The following is a 12255-nucleotide window of genomic DNA, read 5'->3' as shown; positions in this document are numbered from 1 at the left end:
GACTGTGTTAAGAGTGATCCTTCAGACTGAAGGTTTGAGTGGGGTGAGAGAAGGGGCCGGGCGTCCCCTTGCAAACCAGCATCCACGGGCTCCGTGCATGCGTGTGTGTGTGTGTGAGTGAGTGTGAGTGAGTGTGAGTGAGTGTAGCGGCCCCCACCCTCCCACGTGCACCCTCTGACGATCTTACCTGAAACCAAACAGCCCCCGCCAGGCCCCATTTCTCCATGCTGCCCACCGCCCGCATGCTTGGCTGGGCTGTGGCTGCCAGCGTCTGGTGAAGGGTTGTAACCGCCGTCGTCTTCTCAGGTCTGCCGGAGCCCCCAAGGGTTTCACTGTCCTCCTCTAACAGGTCTGCTGCCTGGTGGTCTCTGTTGGTCCCTTGTTGCAAAGGAGACGCGGGGGAGTTTCTTCCTCTGGTTTTCCCCCTTCTCTCTCCCTCCCTTTCCGTGTGTCGCCTAGAGGTCTCATGTGCCGTGCGTGTCCATTTTGCTTCCGTTGTCTGTTCTAGACTGCCGGAGTTAATACCACCGACAAAGAGATGGAAGTGCTTCACTTGAGAAATGTCTCCTTTGAGGACGCGGGGGAGTATACGTGCTTGGCGGGTAACTCTATCGGACTCTCCCACCACTCTGCATGGTTGACCGTTCTGGAAGGTATACACTGTACTTCTCCTCTCGATGTCCTGCCGTCCGTCGCACAGGCACGGGCGGCATGCATTGCAGGGCTGGGGGAGACAGAGCTGGGAGAGGTAGAGGAATGGAGTCCTGCCTGCTGTGGGCCCCTTTCTGCTCCAGCTTTGAGGGCTGAATCTTCTGGGCTCACACAGGAGCTTTCCTGGTTTTGCAGGAACACGGCAGCCTCCCACCTGTACACCTGCCTCTGGCTCTCCCCTTGGCCAGTGCGATGCATGCGTGGGATCTGATTTAACTTGCCGCAGGCTCTGCTCCAGGGCAGGCTCCTTCCATCCTGGGGCCCACAGCCTTCCCTCATCATCCACTTCATACTGAGTGTCTGAATCATCTGATCTGTTTTTGCCAGTCCCAAAAGGCTCAGAAAGGGCCCCACTGCTCCTCCCACTGAACATAGACACTCAGCCAAGAGGGGCTTGCTGCTTGCAAGGAACAGCGCTAGCCCACCCCTCCACACCACTGCCCTCTGACTTGGGATGAGGAGAGGTTCCACCTAGATAAGTGAACTCGCTACTTTACATAAGGCCTGTCTGGGGCAGCCACAGGGGCTGGATGACGCCCACTTCTCTGTGGCTACCTGCCGTCCCCCCTCTCCCAGGAGGGGAGGTCTGTGTGTTGGGCCGGGCAGGAAGGAGCCTGCGGCTGCTCAGGGTGGTGGGCTGGTGGCCGCAGAGCTGTGGCTTTGGGTGCTGCTCTGTTCCTGTTGCTGCTGCTGCTGCCCCGTCCCTCTTTTCTCTCTTTCGCCCCTCTGCCCTGCTTGCGCAGCAGGTCTCGTGATGCCCCTGCTTGGGATAGAGAAGCGTTCTGTTTTTATCCATGTCCCTGTCTTTGTTCTGTCTGTGCCCCCGTGTGCTCCCAGTCGGTGGTCTTTGTTTCTCTATGTTGGGGAAAGAAAAAACAGAAACACTTCTCCGAGTTGTCAGCTCTGCTGTCTCCTGTCAGGCCTTGGGATGTCCTCCTCCAGGCTCAGCCTGGGCTCATGCCTCGTGCCTCTGTGGGAGGGTTCCGGGTACCGCCTGCCTCCGTGCTGGCTGATACGTTTTAAACGGGAGGATTGGGAGGACTGTGTGTGAAAGGAGGGGGGCAATTCTAGACAGAAGGTCTAGAAGCCCTCCCGGCCCGCTCGTAGTGAGTGGAAGGTGGACTGCACGGGCGTGGCGTCTGTGGAGGGGGGCAATTCTAGACAGAAGGTGGGAGAAAAGAACAAAACACCCTCCTCCCACTTCCTTGAGTTTCACGAGTTAGGGCCGTGAGTAGAATCCTTAAGAACTATAAAAACATTTATTTTTTTCATCTAGAGCAGCCCAAACATGTCTGGACATTAAATCAGCTTGGCTTGTGGTCTGGCCCGGCAGAGGTGGCATGGATGTGGGTGGGGTATTTAGTCAGGACACAGCCAGTTCCCTCCCTGCTTGGTTTTTCCTCATTCTGCACGTGCCACAACATGCCATTGCTGTGGCATGTGGATATGGACAAGGCATTAGTCCTGCCCTCCAGGACCTTGTGGCCTCCCAGGGACAAAGGACTCAGAAACAGTCCATCTGTCCTCATGTGACAGGTGTGTGCACACAGTGCTGAGGCTCTGCAGAGAGGGGCCACGTTTCCAGGAGGAGACTGAGAAAGGCATCCAGAATGACTTCTCCGTGCCCCTTGCAGGGTACCTGGTGCCCATCTAGCCCAGCAGTCAGTCCAGCTGAGCAAGGAGACTTGGAATGAATGAGGATCGGACTTGTGTAGCAAGACAGTTCTAGTCCATCCCTCTTATGGGGTTGGAATTAGTTTAAGGAAGCTTCACATGTCATAGGATGCCTGATCCTTTCGGCGCCAGAATCCCAGCCCTAGCAGGGATGTGGCTTGGTTTTCCTCCTCCCTAAAAGTTCCCAGGGCAAAGGAGATGGGTGTCATCTTTGTAATGGAGCAGGGCCCTACAGACGCAGCCCCAGAGCCTGCTAACACTCTGTTCACACTGACTCAGCCCTGGAAGAGAGACCAGCAGTGATGACGTCGCCCCTGTACCTGGAGATCATCATCTACTGCACAGGGGCCTTCCTCATCTCCTGCATGGTGGGATCCGTCATCATCTACAAGATGAAAAGTGGTACCAAGAAGAGCGACTTCCACAGCCAGATGGCCGTGCACAAGCTGGCCAAGAGCATCCCCCTGCGCAGACAGGTAACAGAAAGTAGATGGGGGATTTGCATGCTCGGCACCCTCCTCTCCCTGTGCCTCCAGAGGCTTCTCCAGGGTCCTCTCATACCCTGCCCTCTCCATTGTCCCTAATCTACCACTTTGGACCTTGCTTTCTGACTTCTGGGCCAGGCACAGCAGAACATCCTGAATTAAGTGCTCCAGAGTCTGTTTCAAGCTTGTCTAGCCCATAAATTCCCTATACCTTTCCATACCCCAACTGCAAGTCCTCTGCTCACCTGGCACATGGATTGAGAGAGGTGCAGAGATACAGGATAAAGAAGAGGACCTGAGTTGGTCCCCAGATGCCCTCTCTCTCCCCTCGTGTAAGGAAATGTGTGTGCCCACCCTCCCCTCGTGTAAAGAAATGGTGCAGAAGGTAAAGGCACGTGAAAGAGTGACCTTTCACACAGAACACTGTGAATTCTGGAAGTTGCTTTAGAAGTTAAGAATCCATAATCTGAGGCAGGGTTTTTGCAAAGAATCGGGGCGAGAATAGAGTTGCTATTGGGATAAGTTATGAAATGTCAAGCCTGAAGAGGGACATCTGGTCGGCACATTTTGAAGGTGAGTAGAGTGAGGCCCAGAAAGGCAAGTGGTTGTTGGAAATAAGTCAGTTCTCGCACTCGGGTTTTCTGACCCCGAGTGGTCTTTCTACCATGCTGCGCTGGGGAAGGAACATCAGACACACAGAAACGTCGCTCTGCCATTGGTGGAGAGCCCTGTCTAGTGACAGGAAGGAGTCTGCCGCTGCTTCGCCTCTCCTTGCTGGAAGGGTGACCCCACTCTTCCCTGCAGGTGTCAGCTGACTCCAGCGCATCCATGAACTCTGGGGTTCTTCTTGTTCGGCCCTCACGTCTCTCCTCCAGTGGGACCCCCATGCTGGCTGGGGTCTCTGAATATGAGCTTCCGGAAGACCCTCGCTGGGAGCTGCCTCGAGACAGGTAATGCTCTTCACTCCCAGCCTTGTGAGGACATCCCTTGCTTGTTACTCTGATGCTGGGAGGTGTGTATACGAAAACCTTCTGGGGAGAGAGGGTGCATGGGGTGCCTGCAGAAGTAATCATCTCCACTTGCCGCTCGCAGCTGGGTGAGACAGGGAGAGGTGGAGGTAGGGTGTCCTCTGACGGTTTGAACTTTACCAGCCACAGCTTATGCTGTTCTCTGCTTCCTTCAAAAGACTGGTCTTAGGCAAACCCTTGGGAGAGGGCTGCTTTGGGCAGGTGGTGTTGGCAGAGGCCATTGGGCTGGACAAGGACAAACCCAACCGTGTGACCAAAGTGGCTGTGAAGATGTTGAAGTGTAAGTGATGTTTCCGTCCTTGCAAAAACAACCCCTACCCTTTTCAAGCAAACTGTGGGCCTCGGGCCAATTGGAACACCTTCTGTGTGCTGCACTGCCTGCTTAGGGTTACCTGGGAGTGGAGGGGCATTCTGCACCCTGAGATGGCTATGATGTCACTTGGCGTCCACCTGGGCTGTGGTTAGGTGTTTATCCTAGATACCATCTCTGGTTGATGTTCTCACTGTATGCCCTGCCAGTCACTAACACATATTGTAACAACGGCTCCCATAAGAGGGAAGGCAAAATAAATTTGGATGGGAGGGGAGAGGTGAGAAGCAGGGGCTCCTCAGCATGCACCCTCTCCCCTCTCCCTTAGCTTTTCTCCTGCCTCCCTTCCTCCCAAAGTAAATGAGTCTCACCCCTCTCTGGTTTCGGTGTCAAGCGGATGCAACAGAGAAAGACTTGTCAGACCTGATCTCAGAAATGGAGATGATGAAGATGATCGGGAAGCACAAGAACATCATCAACCTGCTGGGGGCCTGCACGCAGGACGGTGGGCACCGAGCCGGGCTGGCCTTCCCGCCGCCCCTGGGGCAGGGTATAGGCCTCATGCCATCAGGGAGAAGACCTGGGCCGGGGTCTCAGTGACAAGGCCTTTCTCAGCCACACATAAGGAAGGGGTTAAGAAGAGAGGCCGAGTTGGCAGTGGGTGGATTGTATTTCTTGGGCCTGATGCCCATTGGTGGTCACTCAAGAATGCAGACACCTAGGTTCACACACACAGTGTGTAGACAGGAACATATGAGTAATTGTGGTCCAAATTAGGTCTCTTATCCCCAACTTTGCTCAGAAACTTTCTGGACTGTGCTGGGAAGAATTATTTCTGTGACTTTCTTTGGGTGGTAGAATGAATTTCCCCGGTCCCCTAAAGCGGATGCAGGGAAGGGGAGGCTAGGATTGGAAACAAATGTGGGCATGCTGTTGGGGTGGTTTCCTTGAGGTGGAACTAGACCTGCTTGCCTGCTGCCTGCCCTGATGGTCTCTTCCTCCTGTGCCCCAGGTCCTCTGTATGTCATCGTGGAGTACGCCTCCAAGGGCAACCTGCGGGAGTACCTGCAGGCCCGGAGGCCCCCTGGGCTGGAGTACTGTTACAACCCCAGCCACAACCCAGAGGAGCAGCTCTCCTCCAAGGATCTGGTGTCCTGTGCCTATCAGGTGGCCCGAGGCATGGAATATCTCGCCTCCAAGAAGGTGTGGCACTTGAAGGATCCGTGGGTGAAGTCGGGGTGGAGACAGAGTCCTCCTGGTACTCCAGCTTATAACTTTTAATCCTCTGGTGGAATCATACACATTCTGAACACAGACTCCAGTCAGTGTAGCCTAGTGGCTTTGGGAATGACTGAATTCAGTTCAAATGCGTGCACTGCCACTTTCTGTGCAGCCTCAGGCAGCCACTTAGCATCTTACAATATAAAATAAGAATAAAATGAAATTGTGCCTGTGACAGTGTTAGTACAGGTTTTGTCTGAGCCCCAGCCCAGTGTGAGGATGCTGTGCCTGTCCTAAAAGGACACGTGCATAAAAGTTCAGCCTTTTGGTGCGAACCCAAAAGCTAAGAGTTGGGAGGACCAGGAAAGGAGGCCAGTAAGGAGGGTTTGCTGAAGTGCTTGAGAAGCCTGCGCTGGAGGCGTTCAGAGTAGAGAACATTCTAGGAGGGAAGGAGAGTGGTCCGCGGGTAGAGTGATGTGGCAGGGAGAGGCCAGTGAGTCAGCAGGTCCGCTTGCCACTGAGAACGAGCGTCAGGGTGGAGGGACTCAGACGCAGCGGTCGCCGCTTACCTGCCTCCCACCCTCATCCTCCTCCGTCCTCCCCACAGTGCATACACCGAGACCTGGCCGCCAGGAACGTCCTGGTGACGGAGGACAACGTGATGAAGATTGCAGACTTCGGCCTAGCTCGGGACATTCACCACATTGACTACTATAAAAAGACAACCAACGTAAGTGCTGACCGTGTACCCGGCGTGTGTCCTCTGCCCTGCCCGGGACGCTCCTCCGCTAGGCTTCCTCCTGCTCAGGTTTGTCTGCTGTGACCCAGCACGGGTGGCTTTGCCTGAGAAACTGTGTGGTTGGAGGGGCTGAAGGTGTGCGCACCACCCCTGGGGCCATCCTGCCTGTCCCCTCATTGCCCCGGGCCACCCCCGTCTCCCTGTGCTGCTTGCAGGGCCGACTACCTGTGAAGTGGATGGCACCCGAGGCGCTGTTCGACCGCATCTACACCCACCAGAGCGACGTGTGAGTTTGTAACAAGCAATCACCAGGCACACGTGGGCTAGAGAGTTCCCAGCACAGCACAGTCCTCTGTTCCCCTCTGGGTTGATGACAGTCTCCCTCGCATCTTGGGGAGAAAAAACAAAATATTTTCTGTATCCACTTACTTTTCTCCCCGACACGGAAAGGCCCATCTGCTCTCCGCACTGCCTCCTGGTATTCCTCTCGGAATTCAGGATTTGTGTTGGGAGAGGCGAAGGTCAGGATGAGTACCTGACATGCTGGTGGAAAAGCTGCAGGTGGCCTCGCTCTGTGCCCTAAGACCCAGGGGCACTGTGTTCATCCACAGGTGGTCCTTTGGGGTGCTCCTGTGGGAAATCTTCACTCTGGGCGGCTCCCCGTATCCTGGTGTGCCTGTGGAGGAGCTTTTCAAGCTGCTGAAGGAGGGTCACCGTATGGACAAGCCCAGCAACTGCACCAATGAGCTGTAAGCCCGAGGAGCCATGTGAGGTCCCGAGCCAGGCCCTGGGCAGAGTGGGCTTGGTGGGCAGAGGAAGCAGCCCCACCCAGCCAGCCCTACCACAGGCCCTCCCTCCTTCCCCGCCTGCCTCCTTGACCTCACGGTCTTGCCACAGGTACATGATGATGCGGGACTGCTGGCATGCAGTCCCTTCTCAGAGACCTACCTTCAAGCAGCTGGTGGAAGACCTGGATCGCATTGTGGCCTTGACCTCCAACCAGGTGAGACCGCCCGTGCTGGACCTCAGGCCATCACCACGGGGGCACAGCTCCAGGAACTGGTCCCGCCACAGGGAGGGGCTCCCTGCCCATTGTCCTTTCCTCTCACCCATCACAGGAGTATCTGGACCTATCGATGCCCCTGGACCAGTACTCTCCCAGCTTTCCCGACACTCGAAGCTCTACCTGCTCCTCAGGAGAGGATTCTGTCTTCTCTCATGAGCCGTTGCCGGAGGAGCCCTGTCTGCCCCGACACCCAGCCCAGCTTGCCAGTGGTGGACTCAAACGACGCTGACTAGCCCCCCACTCTCCCTTCCAACCCCCATCATTCGCTGTGACCCTCACCCACAGCTCCCTGCTGGACTCACTGCCTTTCCCTAGTCCCCTTCCTGCTGGTAGGAGCCAGCTGCCTACTTGAGGCCTTCCCGTGTGGCCTTCGCCCCACTGAGCTCACCGCTGTTCCTCCTCCTCCTCTCCACCTGCTTGTGAGAGAGAGGAGCAAAGAGGCAGGTACTTGCTGATGGCCACTTTGTTCTCTCCCACATGTTGGACCAAGACCCCTCCCTGCCACCTAGCGCTGCCTGGAGGGTTGGGAGTGGGAGATGAACGGCACGCGAGTGAGAGCTCACTGAGCTTTCTTGTGTTGGTTTTGTCTGTTTCACTTTACCCGGGAGCCCCTTGCATTCTGGTGACAGGTGCCTTGTCCTCGGGGCTGCAGCATAGGGAGGTCAGTACATCAGGCCTCAACTGAAGGTGACCTCTGCCCCAGATGGATGGTGCCAGTGGCTTATTAATTCCAGTACTATTTGCTTTGCTGACCAAATACCTGGTACCAGAGGACAAGGAGGCAAAGGCTGGGAGCAGTGTTGTGGCCCTGGGGCCCAGCCCCAAACAGGGGCTTTGTATATAGCTATGAAGAAAACACAAAGTGTATAAATCTGAGTATATATTTACATGTCTTTTTAAAAGGGTCATTACCAGAGATTTACCCACTGGGTAAGATGCTCCTGGTGGCTGGGAGGCATCAGTTGCTATATATTAAAAACAAAGAAAAAAGAAAAAAAAGGAAAATGTTTTTTAAAAGGTCATATATTTTTTGCTACTTTTGCTGTTTTATTTTTTTAAATTATGTTCTAAACCTATTTTCAGTTTAGGTCCCTCAATAAAATTTGCTGCTGCTTCATTTTTATATGGACTGTGTGAAAAGGGAGACCATGTCCACTGGAAAGGAGGGGCCTTGTGGGCCCTGGGGCCGTGTCTGTCCAGAGAGCCCTGCACACTCCCTGCAGGTTCCTTGTAACCTATTCCTCCTAGGTCCTTCACCCAGACCTCCAGGACAAACCTCCTGCCTCTCCGATGCTTCTGGAAAGGCTGGAAAAGAAGATGTCTGCATCATGGGCAGGAGCCTCCTGTCCGTGCAGCAGAGGCGCTGGGCAAAGAGCCAAGGCCTCAGCAGCCCTCAACCACAGATTGTTTCCTCAGAGGGGACTGGTAGGGTCTGGCGTGGGAGGAAGAGGGGGGCACTGACCTTGGAATAGCCAAGGGCTAGAGCTAAAGTGAGTAAGAGGAAAGCTAAGGATTACCCAACAAGGGTCTGCAGAAACTCAAACCCAGCTATGCGGTCACCCCGCCGTGTGGGTGTGGTTTTGCCTGTGCTTCTCGGTGAGGGAATACCTTGTCACCTAAGGCTAGTTTTACATTCTAGTCCTTTGCTTTATTTTCCCCAGTCTACTCTGTTCATTATCTTCCCCTAGACCATTCTTCCCTGTGTCCACGTGACCAGACTGCATTTGTTGGGACCGTCATAGATCTTAGCTTCCTTTAGTTCTTCCTGTCCAAACTCCACCCCATCCCTCAAGAAAGGGAAAAAATTCTCTGAATGTTTCTAGTTTTTGGCTCCTTGGAAATTCATTACTTCTGCCACCTGCTGGTTATCACTGTTCTCACCAAGTAGATTCTGGCTCAGAATCTACTACCTGCCACTAGCACAACAACCTACCACTACTCAGCCTCTATATTAAAGGTTTCTGTTTGCTGGATTACTGCTGAATACAAAAGCAAGTTCAATATGCTTTCATTTCTATAGGTAAAATAGGAGTGCTGCTTTAAATTTCCTTTCTGAGGGGCCAGCCCGTGGCTTACTTGGGAGAGCGTGGTGCTGACAACACCAAGTGAAGGGTTAAGATCCCCTTACTGGTCATCTTTTAAAAAAATAAAATAAATTTCCTTTCTGAGCTAGGCATTTTTTGGTAGCTACAGTGTTGGTCACTATTGTAAAATTCTCTTATCGTTGTTTCTCTCTCTAAATACGCAACTGTCAACATATTACAATTTGTGTTTATGTTTAAAGAAGGCATAATTTGGTGAACAGAGCCAGGAAATGAATTTTAGCTCTTAAAATCATTTGCTTTGAGACCATATAATAGTGTCTTTCCTTGTAAAACAGTGATAATTTCTGCCTTGGCCCTAGCTTGAAGCAATGTTGTGTGAATGGATGGAGGATGTATAAAGGCTTTATATGCCTTCGGGAGAGGTGCTAGAGAAATATAAGGAACCATTATGACAGTGATGTCCTTACTGTTACTACTCAAATCACCCATGAATTTCCCCAAAGACTAAGCTGGCTGTCAAATAAAAGATAGTGAAATTGACCTGGGAGAAAATGAAATGGCCATTTTACTTAGATGACCAGATTGGGTCTCTTGAGAAAAGGAATCCAGTTTATCTAATGAAGACATTGTGCTGTCAAGACGCTGAATCTGTCTGGTTTCCTGAGGGTTAAAAGACTAGGGCCTAGGATCGCCACAGTATTAATCAATACTGCCTTTCCATCTTGTCTAATTGCCACAGGCTGGGGATCAGCAGTCCCTTGGCACCGCTAATGTAATGTATTGATTTCAGGTAAGTAAGATTGAACATCAGATGCAGCAAGAGATCTATCTCAACGGTGATGAAGTCACTGTGTTTATCAGCCACCACTGGGTGGAGTCAGCAAACTAAAATCTCAGTCAACATTAGGTAATGTCCCAGTCTGCTTTAAAGTTACATTACATCAAGGCCAAGGGTTTGGATCCGCATACTGGCCAGCCACCCAACACACACAGGTGCACAAACACACACACATCAGTCTGACCTTACCTGGGCGTGTGTACTGGTGATGACTGAGAAATCTTTTGCCTAGGTTTTAGCATTATAAAGCATTGTTTTGACATCACTGATGACTCATAGTGTAATGACTGAAGCACAGAATTAGACATGGCACAAGTGCAGGGGCATAAATGTCAGGTGCTACCAGATCCTCTCTTGCAGCAGACCTCTCTGTGAGACATAGACCAAATCCAACATCACTGTGGTTGGGTGTTAGAGAATGCCTAAAATCATACCCAATGAGATTATGAGCAGCTGGTAGAACCGTGGCATCCACATCTGCAGGTGAGAGTAGAGGGCAGGGAAAGGGGAAAGTTTGGAACCACCTGGAGAGCCTTCCATTCCCTCAGCTAGTGAGAGCCAAAGAGGGAAGTTCAGCAGGAACCCAAATGTTACGGAAGACTCAGTCTGGGGCAAATTCCCTCTAGGTCAACGCTTAACAGTAGAGATACTCCTTGACTTACAGTGGGGTTACGTTCCTATAAACTTGTAAGTTGAAAATACTGTTAAGTTGAAAGTGCATTTGTGATTTGCAATATTTTTTTAACTTAAATGGGTTTATCGAGATGTAACATCATAAGTCAAGGAACATACTGAATGTGTATCACTTTTGCATGGTAAAGTTGGAAAAAAGTCGAACCATTGTTAAGTTGAGCTCGGTTGTATTCAGGACCATTTATACCGTACTGCTGCCCAGTGCATGTCTCAGCACACAGAAGTGATGCATTTAATGAACGTGCTGCTAAATGGAGGTTTAACTGTCTCTTGTTACTGCAAAGTAGCTCGGGCCAGCGGTGTGCTGGAGCAGGCTCTCAAGGGCTGATTGTGCACATCTATCTCATCCCAACTCTGCCTTGTTCAGTGACGACCCCACGTTGATGGCTTGAAATCAGCCATGGTGGAGTATTTACATCACTGGCATCTGCAAATGCTACAAATCAGGGCCTCAGAGTTGGTTCATCATTTACTGGAACACCACTAGCTGGGTTTCAGCCTGGGGCCAGATCTGACAATCACTGAACCCAACAACCAAACACCCTAAGCGATGAACACAAAGAAGCATCCTTACTCCTGAGCTACTATCATAATGGGGAGAGCAGTGCATCAAGGGTCTTACGGGCTTCCGTGCAGCACTAGTAGGTGGAGGCCAACTGGGGCCTGAAGTGACCTGCATCCCTGACCCAGCCATTCCCACTCTGCGAATGGGAAAGCCAGAAAATTGTAGAACAGCCCAACAGTACATATGACTCATTCAGCTAAAACAGGACCGAGCGAGTTAACTAGCTAACCCTTTTCCCACATTTAACACCTGAAATATGGACTAATTAAGATAAACACCCATCATTTTTAAATGGGAGATTTATTGTGAATCACCTTGCTAAGCCAATGGCAAGACCCATGGAATGCTCTATTTGCACAGTAGAGATTCCTTCTCAAGGAACTGGCATTCATTAGCAGGGCGTGGTGCGGCTTGTCCTCTGATGGAGCAGAGGTTTAGGAAGCATTTGAAAGTGCATATGCTTGCTCTGAAGTGCTGGTCACACTCCTCGTAGAGGTGATCCCACACAGCAAATTTGAAGTTTACTTGGTTTGACCCCCATCTAACTGATTTCAATTTCACAAGTAAAAAAATATAATTTTATCACCCTCAGGCCGAAATACCTTTTCCCTTCTAACCACTCCCCAAGGAAAGAAAGCTCTTGGTCAGCCATATGACAATCTACTATGTTTAGCATTAATACTGAAAACACCAAACGAATACGTGAATGTAATACTTGCTACTGGGTAGCACAGGGATTATAGCAGACTTCAACCCCTGTGACTAATACAGAGTCTTATTTGTGAAAGACAACCCAACCAGAAAAACACACACCCCGCACAAACAAATGGTTACGTCTTAAACCCTTAATTATGTTTTGTAGCAAAATGGTGGCTAATGA

General features: G+C 51.6%; 1 protein-coding gene across 4 annotated transcripts in view; it reads left to right on the top strand.

Annotated features, from left to right (window-relative positions):
• Positions 1-8335, top strand: part of FGFR1 (fibroblast growth factor receptor 1) — a 47219-nt gene extending 38884 nt beyond the window's left edge. For all 4 annotated transcript variants that reach the window (XM_063076619.1, XM_063076618.1, XM_063076617.1 and 1 more), the window contains 11 exons: positions 509-653; positions 2665-2861; positions 3675-3820; positions 4057-4178; positions 4603-4713; positions 5221-5411; positions 6037-6159; positions 6384-6454; positions 6780-6917; positions 7066-7171; positions 7287-8335. In XM_063076619.1, coding sequence (XP_062932689.1) covers positions 509-653; positions 2665-2861; positions 3675-3820; positions 4057-4178; positions 4603-4713; positions 5221-5411; positions 6037-6159; positions 6384-6454; positions 6780-6917; positions 7066-7171; positions 7287-7463 — 1527 coding nt within the window. In that variant the 3' untranslated portion in view covers positions 7464-8335. The remainder of the gene's footprint in view (positions 1-508; positions 654-2664; positions 2862-3674; positions 3821-4056; positions 4179-4602; positions 4714-5220; positions 5412-6036; positions 6160-6383; positions 6455-6779; positions 6918-7065; positions 7172-7286) is intronic.
• The last annotated feature ends 3920 nt before the right edge of the window (positions 8336-12255 follow it).

The sequence above is a fragment of the Cynocephalus volans genome, chromosome 13 (assembly GCF_027409185.1).
Source record: "Cynocephalus volans isolate mCynVol1 chromosome 13, mCynVol1.pri, whole genome shotgun sequence".
NCBI classification, from domain to species: domain Eukaryota; kingdom Metazoa; phylum Chordata; class Mammalia; order Dermoptera; family Cynocephalidae; genus Cynocephalus; species Cynocephalus volans.
The sequence above is the reverse complement of the archived record's forward strand: the minus strand, read 5'-3'. Positions and strand labels throughout refer to the sequence as shown.